Here is a 12,080-nt window from a genome sequence, read left to right on the forward strand (position 1 = left end):
GACTGTAAACTAGTTCAACCATTGCGAAAAACAGTGTGGCGATTCCTCAAGGATCTAGAACTAGAAATACCATTTGACCCAGCCATCCCATGACTGGGGATATACCCAAAGGATTATAAGTCATGCTGCTATAAAGACACATGCACACATATGTTTATTGCAGCACTATACACAATAGCAAAGACTTGTAATCAACCCAAATGTCCATCAGTGACAGACTGGATTAAGAAAACGTGGCACATATACACCATAGAATACTACGCAGCCATAAAAAAGGATGAGTTCGTGTCTTTTGTAGGGACATGGATGCAGCTGGAAACCATCATTCTCTGCAAACTATCACAAGAACAGAAAACCCAACACCACATGTTCTCACTTATAGGTGGGAATTGAACAATGAGATCACTTGGACACAGGAAGGAGAACATCACACACCAGCACCTATTGTGGGGAGAGGAGGGGGGGAGAGATAGCATTAGGAGATATACCTAATGTAAATGATGAGTTAATGGGTGCAGCACACCAACATGGCACATGTATACATATGTAACAAATCTGCACGTTGTGCACATGTACCCTAGAACTTGAAGTATAATAAAAAAAAAAGTGCCATAACACACTTGGTTTTACGTGATATAAAATGTCTTCTACATCTCTCCAGTTACTCCCTGTGGCTAATTTAAAAAATGAGTGTATAATTCATACGCCTTGGTGAGTTTCAGGGGATTTATAAGGTAACAGTTGATATTTTCCCCCATTGGATTAGGAGTTGTACTTGTATTATCTGATACTAAATCTTTATCCACTCTTCCTTTGAGCTTCTCTCTGCCTCTGTCCACTTCATATTGTACCATCATCCTCCTCCCCTATACTCAAGCAAGGTGAGGTAGTAACTACTACACTTAATAATATTCAGGGAATGGAATAGTTGAGAAAGAACCGAGAAATTAAATACATATATTATAAAAAAGTGATAGCAGGTGAGGAAGAATTTGACTTAGAAACTGGTTTTGCATTTGTCTGTCTTTTGCATTAAAATCCTTGTAAGCACTTGGAGCTAAGAATTGAAGTTCAGATAAGCTTTGTGTAACTCATGCTTTTGTCATAATTATTTTCATACATCACTTTACAGGAAGCAATCCCAACAAATTTCTTCCAGTGATAGAGCTACTTATATCATTTCCCAGGGCACACATTACCTGGAGTTCAAATGTTTGAATGGTGGTTCCTGTTTTGTTATATATAAACTGACCTAGGAAAATTTCTTCTCCTTCACATTTTTTTGTGATGCCCTATAAAGAAAGCAACAGATATAGAGATTGTAATGAATGGATACAGTTGTGTTTTCAAAAAGAAGAAATAATTCACCAGATATCTCTGTGTGTCCACCAGGGGCACAGTGCTGTGATCATGCCAGTACTAATCTATGCACCCAGAGGGCATTTAACAAGAGACCAGTAAGGTGAAAGGCTGATCACGGGACTGACTACAAGGACAGAGGATGGATGGATACATAGATAGATAGATAGATAGATAGATAGATAGATAGATAGATAGATAGATAGATAGAAGACAGATGAAAGATAGATGATTGATAGATAAACAACTGATAGATGAAAGACAGATACATACATGTAGAGCAAATCCCAGCATTAACTCTGGTCTGATAACTATATTTGCAATAAGTATACTTTGAATAAAATAAAAATGGGTCCCCATATTGAACTGATGTTTTCCAAAATGAGATAAACATAGGCCAATTGCTAGATTTTGATCACACAAATAATTTCCTCTAAAAAGTAAGCTTCTGTTGACTGATAAAAATACTGATTTTTTCTTTGTATGCAATTTCTCTTGTGCTTTTTGTTCTTCCTCTCTACCCTTCAAATTGAAGATTTGTGAGAGGAGAATGCACTGCTGCAAACTAATTCATTATGTGAACTGAAGTTTATTGTTAGGTTCCTTAAATTGTAGTAACACAGCAAAATAAAGAGTACATTCGTTAAATCATTTTATAATAAAAATATTAATATCAAACTATAACATTTTTATTAAAAGAGTTGGATACATCATGGTTACATAAGGTACTGACAATTATATATGTATATATGACTCAAGCCTCATATATTCTCTTTAGCTTAAGAGAAGAGTGCTAGTTTTATTTCTACCTTCTTTATCACCTTCTTGGGGTTTTTTTTAAGAAACAGGATCTGATGGAATACTATGCAGCCATAAAAAAGAACAAGATCATGTCCTTTGCAGGGACATGGATGGAGCTGGAGGCCATTATCCATAGCAAACTAACACAGGAATAGAAAAACAAATACTTATGTTCTCACTTACAAGTGGGAGCTAAATAATGAGAACACATGAACACAAAGGGGAACAATAGACACTGAGATCTACTTGAGGGTGGGGGGGGTGGGAGGAGGGAGAGGAGCAGAGAAATACTTGTTGGGTATTACTACTTACTGCCTATATAACAAACCTGCACATATATCCCTGAACCTAAAATAAAAGTTAAAAGAAAAGAAAAACAAAAACAAACAAACAAAAAAAAAATGGGGTCTGGCCGTGCTGCCCAGGCTGGCCTTGAATTCCTGGGCTCAGGTGATCCTCCTGCTTTAGCCTTTTAAGGAGGTGGGATCACAGGAGCAGCTACTGCACCCAGCCCTTTTATCACCTTGTTTTGATTTTACTTGTTTCATAAATTGTCTAATGTAGAAGAAAATAATGAGAAGCAGTTTTTATTACTAAAGGATCCCTGCCTTTGGGATTCACCCATAAGTTTTCTAAACAATGAATATGTTCACCTTTCTGAGATGGAACTTAGCTGCTCAAACTCAACTTTTCAGTCACCACTTGCAGGTGGTGCGGGCTTCTATGAAAGGACAGCAGCCCTTTGTTGTGAAACTCCACATATGGAATGTAGAGGCATTTGGGTGGCATGTAAGGCAGGCTGTTTAACCCGGGGCCCTCCTCCAGATGGGAAGATCAAATAATTGAAGTAAGGCATAAATCTATAAGGCAAAAGTGGGAGTAGACAGTAAAACCAAAAACCAAACCAAACCCAAACAAACAAAAACAAAAACAAAGAAAGAAGAAAAAAAAAAAACACCAAAAAGTGAAGATGGCCAAATGGCAGCTGGAGAGAAAGAACACAAACTACTCTGGCTGTAGGTGGAACCAGCAGCGCAGGACTTAAGCGGCAGGTTCCCAGAAAGGCCGGAAGAGGGAGTCCACGTGGGGCGGGGAGGTGTGGGGGAAAGGAGCCCAAATCTGCGGTTTAGCTGACAGTCATTTCAAAAAGCAGTTACAACCCCTCCACGCCCCTCCAGCCCCGCCTGGCCCAGCACAGGGCTCTGTTCTTCCTCCCATCGCTAAGACCACTGCCGACACCGCCCCAGAACCGCCCACAAGAGCATGACCCCTGCACAAAGTGGCGGCCCCGCGGCCCTCCTCTCTCCAGCAGTTCCTGGTGTGGTTGGCCAGGCTGGTACCTCCTGTGCACTGCAGGAGTCCTCTCAGGGTCAACTCTCCTGATGGCACACTTGTGACTCCGGACTAAATGGCCTGACCTGATGATTCCCGGGGCAAACTCACTTCCTGCTGGCTTTGCATTGGCTAGGAATTCATGTGACAAGCATCACAGACATGGGAGAAAAGCGTTGTACAGGAAACAGACCATACGCACAAGGGGGGAAAGTGGGGCTAGGAAATCCAGACCCGGAAGCGAGCAGAAGAAAGTGAGACAAACCTACAGTTAATATCTTCAGAAGCATAAGAGAAGGTACTGCCTTCATAAAAGAAAAAAATATATAGGCTCTAAAAAAGGGAATATGTATAGAAACAAGAAGTCTCAGAAAGTATAATCATGACAGCAGGAATGAAAATTTCCATAGAGGAGTTAAAATATGAATTGATATGATCTTCCAGAAGGTGGAACAAAAAACAGAAAAGGGAAATAAACACTTTTTAAAAATAATAAATTAGACAATAAGTTGAATCCTCAGGATGCAGGCATGAAATCCCATGACAACAGTTGTGCATCAGGCCTACCTAACAAGGCTGGAGCAAAACGCTGAGGGCGCCAGAGGGATATCTCGGGAAAAAAGAAAAAAGAAAATAAATGAATAGAAAATGAAGGAAGGAATGAAGAATGGAAGAAATTTATAAAGTATCTGATGTGAATCAACATAATGGGGGAATATTTGTACTTCTGAAGAAGAATTTGGGAAAGTTTTAGTAATAGGAATACAGAAAACTAAGCAAATTAAAGAAAAATAGGCTGGGCACCTGTGGCTCACGTCTGTAATCCCAGCACTGTGGGAGGCCAAGGACGGAGGATCCCCTGAGCCCTGGAGTTTGAGACCAGCCTGGGTAACATATTAAGACCCTTATCTCTATTAAAAAACTTAAAAAACAATCCCATGAGTTTGAAGTTGCAGTGAGCTGTGATTGTGCCACTGTACTCCAACCTGGGCGACAGAGCTGAGACCCTGTCTCAAGAAAAAAAAAAAAACAGTAAAGCAATTATTACACCCAGAAACATAAAAAAAAATAGAAGAAAGCAGTATTTAAGTACACTAAATAGTTCAACTGAGAGCTGTTTTGTTCACATAGTCACCATGAAAACATTGAGTATTGCTTGAACAAAAAGATGATACAGTCTTCTAGCAGTGCCTCAAATGTTAAACCTACGTTTACCATGCTATCTAGGAATTCCAGTCTTAGGTATACAGCCAAGCAAAACAAAAACTCATGTCCACGCAAAAACTTGTACATGAATGTTTATTGAAGCATTATTCATAATGACCAAAAAAAATGAAAATAATGCCGATGTCCATCAACTGATGAATAGATAAATAAAATGTCATATATCCATACAATGAAATGTTATTCAGCAATAAAAAATAAACGAAATATTGAGACATACTATATCATAAATGAACCTTGAAAACAGTATGCTAAGTTAAGCCATTTGCAAAAGATCACACATTATAAATGATTCAATTTATATGAAATGCATAGAATGGTAAATTTATTTGGACAAAGTAGATTAGTGGTTGCCAGGGGTTGGAGGAGTACACTAGGGGAATAGGAGGTGACGGCTAAGGGGTATGGGGTTTCCTTTTAGGGTAAGAAAAATGTTCTAAAATTGATTATGGTGATGGATACACAACTCTGTGAATATACTAAAAGCCACTGAAGGGTGTACTTTAAGTGGGTGAATTAATTGTTATGGGAATTAATCTCCAGAAACATATTTTGTTTTGTTTTTTTTTGTTGTTTGTTTGTTTTTGAGACGGAGTCTCGCTCTGCCGCCCAGGCTGGAGTGCAGTGGCCGGGTCTCAGCTCACTACAAGCTCCGCCTCCTGGGTTTACACCATTCTCCTGCCTCAGCCTCCCGAGTAGCCAGGACTGCAGGCGCCCGCCACCTGGCCCGGCTAGTTTTTTGTATTTTTTAGTAGAGACGGGGTTTCACTGTGTTAGCCGGGATGGTCTCGATCTCCTGACCTCATGATCTGCCCGTCTCGGCCTCCCAAAGTGCTGGGATTACAGGCTTGAGCCACCGCGCCCGGCCACATGTTTTGTTTTTTAAATCAAGACATAAACACGTTGGGAGGATGGAAGTGCCATGGAAAAGAGCTACTCTTCACTTTCCATGAGAGGATGTCATAACCAAAACTGAAAAATCAAGAAGTAATCGTAAAAGCCAACATGGAGGCAAGTACCCAAATAAACATCTAAAATTGTTGCAAGTAGAAGCTCTGGGATAATGAGAATTGGAGATGTGGAGAAGTGGGACAAGGAATAACTATTTCTTTACAAAGTTTATGGAAATAACTTGATTTTTACATGTACATGTATAACTTTGATAAAAGTAAAAAAAAGTTGAATAATATAAATCATTTGGTCCAACTCTCTCTCTTTGTAGGTGAGAAAGCAAAAGTCCAGGAAATAAGTGACACAACTAGTTATCTGTTCTAGTTCAGAGGACAGCCCCTAATTCCCAGCCAACCACCTTCTATCAGGCCAATCTGAATGACAAATTTAGATAGCTTCTTACATAGACAGAAAATTCCTTGGGTGCACTGGAGATGTTTCCTGAGGGAGACACCTTCTCTGAGATGTGCTCCATGGTAACAGCAGTAGGTATGATCTTTGTAGCAAGCCTGATTAGGGTATGACCCTGGGAACCTGGAAAAGCCCAGCACTTTCCAGGGTAGACCTCCGGCTGGAAAGAAAACACTGAATTAATCTCTTAACTAGTTATGTGAATCCATTCCCACAATACTGATCAGCTAATCACTATTGACTGCAGATCTCTCTTATGTCTATAAAATAGGAAAACTCCCAAGACACCTCTAGTGTGGTTGCTCTTCCAGAGCACTGTATGCTTATGTCAATCAGAGTCCTTTATCATATGAGCATGTTTTCTTTCATTGCTCTAACTAAACTGTAACCTGTTATAAGACAGCTAGAGGGCATGAGTGGGGTGCTGGTAAGGCTAGTGATGGTGGTAGTGAGGATGATGGTGGTGACCATTGTGGTGATCATTGTGGTGATGATGGTGGTAATAATGGTGGCAGTGGAGGTGATGGTGATGGTGGTAGTGGTAGTGGTGATGGTGATGGCAATGGTGGTCATGGCAATGGTGGTGGTGGTAGAGATAATGGTGATGGTAGTAATGGTAGTGGTGGTGATAGTGATAGTGATAATTGAAGTAGTAGTGGTGAGGTGGTGATAAAGGTAGTGGTGGTGGTGGCAGTGATGGTGGTGGTGGTGGTGGCGACAGTGACATTGGTGGTGGTAATGATGATGGACATGGGGGTGGTGATAAAGAAAGATGGTGATGGAGGTGGTGGTGGTGGTGGCAGTGATGGTGGCTGTGGTGGCAGTGATGGTGGTGGTGGTGATGGTGATGGACGTGGAGGCTGTGATGAAGAAAGATGGTGGTGGTGGTGGTGGTGATGAAGATGAGGGTGTTGATGGAGATGGGAGTGGTGGTGGTGATTATGGTAATAGAGAAGAAAAATGAGGTCTACTACTTTGTAGGTATAAACTACAGCCTGGAATAAGATCAATGGGTTTTACCCCTGAAAGTTCTAAATTTGCGACTAACTTCAGGTGTATGGATCAAAGTTGAGAGGTGCTCTGCTGTCTATTGATGGCTACTGCCTTTAGAATGTAACTGAAAAGTTTGGTAGGGATCTTACTTGGAGATTTCTCCTGTTATAATTAGACTTAAGAACATGTGGTCTGAATAGCACTTAACACAGTACAGTACTGGCACTTAGCAGACAAGTACTTTCAACAAATGTTTGTTGAATGACTGAAGTTTTCAACGGAAAAGGATGGTCACAGAATCAACTTACAGAAAAGACATGGAATGTATATGTTTTATTTGAGAATAAAATAATCTAGTTTACTAATCTTAAAATGATAAACAAGTAAATAATTAATCACAGTTTACTGACCATAAAATAAGACATAATTCATGCAGTGTACTGACTATAAAAAATGTAATGAGATGATTTCAGGTTCTGTAACAAGTTCGCACACTCTTATATTGCCTCTATTTTAAAATTAACATTTTCATGATAAATAATAAGAACAAAATTCTAAAATAGAAATAAATGATTCTTAATTTAGCTTTACCTGAAGAATAATATCTGGAGGCATTTCATGATTTAGGAAACCTATCCCATGCCAGTACAATTTTGCTTTATTATTTTTATAACTTTCTGAGGTCCCAGCTTCAATGATGGAGGCTCCTAAAATTATAAAGTAAGTTTTAAAATAAAGAAACAACATACACCATTCAAAACACATCATTTGAATTTTAACAGTGTCTCTAGAAAATTATTCCTGGGCAAATTATAAGTGAGGTAAAATTCATACTCAGGAATTGATAGGAAAAGTATGACAGTTTTCACTACTGAAATTTTGTCATTTTGAAGAAAACAAGTTTGCTCTGTTTAGTTTCACAAAATGTAAGATAAAAATTGAATTTTGAGGCAAGTAAAGTAGAGATGAGAATATTATATGGATTCTGTATCACCTAAAAACGTATATAGACCTCTATATTTTAACAGCTCATGCAATAAATGAGACTTCCTGTCATCCCCATTCACTCAATAACAAAAAAAGCAGAAAACCAACAATGCTCCAAATGTCCTTCAAGTTACATTTGCAGCAATTATGCAGATTCATTGAACTCAAGTTTAATCAAATAAATATGAAATACACTCATCAAACATTATCCCTTCAGGTTACTTCATTTTAGAAGCAAAATGTATTTTATACATAAGAAATAAAGAAAATGCAAATGGCTTTTTCAAATTGCTAAATATACATGTGCCTTATCAAGTTTTTTTTTGAGACAGAGTCTCACTCTGTTGCCAGGCTGGAGTGCAGTGGCGCAATCTTGGCTTACTGCAACCTCCGCCTCCTGGGTTCAAATGATTCTCTTGCCTCAGCTTCCCCAGTAGCTGAGGCTACAGGCGCCCACCACCACATTGGCTAAGTTTTTGTATTTTTAGTAGAGACGGGGTTTCACCATGTTGGCCAGGATAGTCACCATCTCTTGACCTAGTGATCCACCCACCTCGGCCTCCCAAAGTGTTGGGATTACAGGCATGAGCCACCGCACCCAGCTGATTATCCATACTTTTTCTAAGATGACACACTTTTTGAAATAGTAAATGAGTTCCTAGAGTTGCCAGATTTGGCAAATAAAAATACAAGATGGCCATTTAAATTTGAATTCCAGGTAAACAAAGAATAAGTTTTTAGTTGTAGTCATACAACTTTGGGATATATACATACAATATTTGGGATATATTTATACTAAAAGATTATTTACTATTTGTGTGAAATTTAAATTTAACTGGGCTCCCTTCATTTTATCTGGAAACCCTATGTGTACTTCGTTTTTGAAGGCTGATACTGACTGCCCACTCACTATTCCTACTCGACCAAGTGGCTGGACAGAATCTACACTTTCACCTGCTAATGTGAGGACTGAGCACCCCATCCCCATAATCCTTTCCAGAAAAAAATTAAAATTTTAGTGTTGTGGAATTTTGAAAATAATTCATATTTATTCATTTTCTCATTCATTAAAAAATTTAAATCAGCTTTATTAAGATATCATTCACATCCTAAACAATTCATTCATTCACAGTGTGTGACTCAGGGTTTTGTATTATATTCTTAGAGTGGCACAGCCACCACAATCAATTTTAGATCATTTAGTCAGCCCCAAAAGGAACCCATAGCAGTTAGCTGTCATTCCCCATTTCCCCCAACATCCCTCCCCAAGCCTTGGCAATTATTAATCTATTTTCTGTCCCTGTAGGTTTACCTATTCTGGACATTTTTTTTGCTGCTCCCTTGTAGTCAGTCACAGTATGTAGCCTTTTCACTAAGGCTACTTTCATTTAGCCAATGCGTTTGAGATTTATGAATGCTGCAATGAGTATCAGAAGTTCATTCCTTTTATTGACTGCAGGTTAATATTCCATTGTATGAATGCATGTGTTATTCTTTGTTGATGGACATGGGGTTATTCTCAATTTTGGTGATTATGAATACCGTTGCTATAGATATTCTTGGCCAGTTTTGATGTGAGCATGTTTCAATTTATCTTAGATAAATATGTAGAAGTGGGATTGCTAGGTCAATAAGATGTTATATTAAACTTCATAAGAAATTGTCAGACTTTGCCAGAGTGGCTGTGCCAGGTTACATTCTCACCCACAGTGTGTGAGAGGTCCATTTGGTTTATGCTGTTGCCAGCACTTAGTATGGTCAGTTTTGTTTTGTTTGGCATTCTTATAGGTGTGTAATGATATAACATTGAGATTTTAATTGACATTTCACTAATGAATAATAATGTGAGGCATTTTTTAATATACTTTTTTGATATGCATGTATCTTCTTTAATGAAGTATCTTCTAAATCTTTTGCCTATTTTGTATCGGGTTGTCTGTTTGCTTAATTGAGGCTTGACAGTTTTCTATAAATTCTGGATTCAAGAATGTGTGTGGTTTCCAAATATCCTCCCTCAGCCTGTAACTTGTTTCTTCCTTCTCGTAACTGTTTTTTGGCAGAGCAGAAATTAATGTTGATGAAGCCTGTATTATCCATTATTTTCCTTTTACAATAATAGTTTTTGATGTTGTGTTTAAGAAAACTTTTTCTAACTCTAAAAAATTTCTCTAATTTTTTTCCTAGCTTTAAGTTTTATATTTAAGACTGTGACCCATTTGGGGTTAACTTTTACAAATTGTGGGTTTTGGGCCAAGGCTTTTTTTTTTTTTTTTCTTTTTTTGCATATGAATGTCCACCTGTTCCAGCACCACTGACTTGCCTTTTTTCCGTTTTTCAAAAATCTATTCACCACAGGTGTGAACTACTTCTAGACTTTTTGTATTGTTCCATTGATTTCAGGAGTACCACATGCTCTTGATTACTATAAACTTACAGTAAGCCTTAAAATCAGGTAGTGTGAGTTCTCCAACTTTGTCCCTTTTTTTCCCAAAACAAATTTGGCTCTTCTAGTTCCTTCACCATTCCACATACATTTTGAAAACAGGTTCTCAATTTCTACAAATAATCCTGCTGGAATTTTGATTAGGATTATATTGAATCCATAGAAAAGCTAGACAGTATTGTCATCTTAATGGTATTGAGTCTTCTAATCCATAAACATGGTATACCCGTCCATTTATTTAAATCTTTTTTTATTTCTTTCATTATTATTTTTTAGTTTTTAACTCTCAGTTCCCACATTTTATTACCCTTATATCTCAGTATTTTATGTTTTTTACTGCATTTATGAATAGTGCTGCTTTTAAATATTTTCTAATTTTCTATTGTTAGCACATAGAAATTGTGTATATACCCTTGAACTTGTAAACCTCACTTATTCTAGTAGATTTTTTTGGTGGTCTTTCTACATAAGCAATCATGTTGTCTGTGAATAGAACCATTTTTATTTCTTCCTTTCTAATTTGCATGCCTTTTCCCCCACCCTCTGCCTTTCTTTCTCTCTCTCTCTCTCCCAGTTTTTCTTCATTTCCTTTTCCTGCCTTTTTTTAATATTAGTCAAAATTTTTAATTTTTTTAAATTTTTTTATTTTTTTGAAACTGAGTCTTGCTCTGGGGCCCAGGCTGGAGTGCAATGGCACAATCTCGGCTCACTACAATCTCTGCCTTGCCTTGCGGGTTCAAGCACTTCTCCTGCCTCAGCCTCCTGAGTAGCTGGGATTACAAGCATGCGCCACCACACCTGGCTTTTTGTATTTTTAGTACAGATGGGGTTTCACCCTGTTGGCCAGGCTGGTCTCGAACTCCTGACCTCAAGTGATCCACCCGCCTCAGCCTCCCAAAGTGCCAGGATTATAGGCCTGAGCTACTGTGCCTGGCCTCCATTTTGATTTCTCTATTAGCATTTGGATATCTCTGTGTTTTAAAGTAATTATTCTCATGATTACAACGCACATACCTAGCAGCTCATGGTTTATTTAAGAGTTAACTTTTTATCATTCATGTAAAATCTTTACATTTATAGATGCCCATTAAATCTCACCCACTGACTTTTCCTTTATGGTTGTCATAGTATTAAATCTACTTATATTAGCCCTCCACCCCCAAATAATGCCATACATTTTTTCCTCTCAACCGCCATACATATTTTGAAGTACTTAAAGAAAGAAAATTACCTCATCTTTTGTTGTTGTTGTTTTGAGATGGAGTTTCACTCTCGTCACCCAGGCTGGAGAGCAGTGGTGTGATCTAGGCTCACCGCAACCTCCACCTCCTGGGTTGAAGCTATTCTCCTGCCTCAGCCTCTGGAGTAGCTGGAATTACAGGCATGCGCCACCATTCCCAGCTAATTTTCATATTTTTAGTAGAGACAGGATTTCACCATGTTGGCCTGGCTAGTCTGGAACTCCTGACCTCAGGTGATCCACCCGCCTCAGCCTCCCAAAGTGCTGGGATTACAAGGTATGAGCCACTGTGCCAGGCCACCTCGTCTTTACTCACAGATGAGACTGTTGCTCCTTCTT

The 12,080-nt window shown here is 38.6% G+C and overlaps 1 protein-coding gene across 1 annotated transcript in view; it reads right to left on the minus strand.

Annotated features, from left to right (window-relative positions):
• The window catches only part of SUN3 (Sad1 and UNC84 domain containing 3), a 50,966-nt gene that overhangs the window by 10,408 nt on the left and 28,478 nt on the right, over positions 1-12,080 (minus strand). The window contains exons 8-10 of the mRNA XM_011946800.1: positions 7,663-7,778; positions 6,071-6,238; positions 1,200-1,292 (exon numbers count right to left, since the gene is read on the minus strand). Of these exons, the coding sequence (XP_011802190.1) occupies positions 1,200-1,292; positions 6,071-6,238; positions 7,663-7,778 (377 nt within the window). The remainder of the gene's footprint in view (positions 1-1,199; positions 1,293-6,070; positions 6,239-7,662; positions 7,779-12,080) is intronic.

Source organism: Colobus angolensis, unplaced genomic scaffold, assembly GCF_000951035.1.
Source record: "Colobus angolensis palliatus isolate OR3802 unplaced genomic scaffold, Cang.pa_1.0 Scaffold253, whole genome shotgun sequence".
Classification (NCBI taxonomy): Eukaryota; Metazoa; Chordata; class Mammalia; order Primates; family Cercopithecidae; genus Colobus; species Colobus angolensis.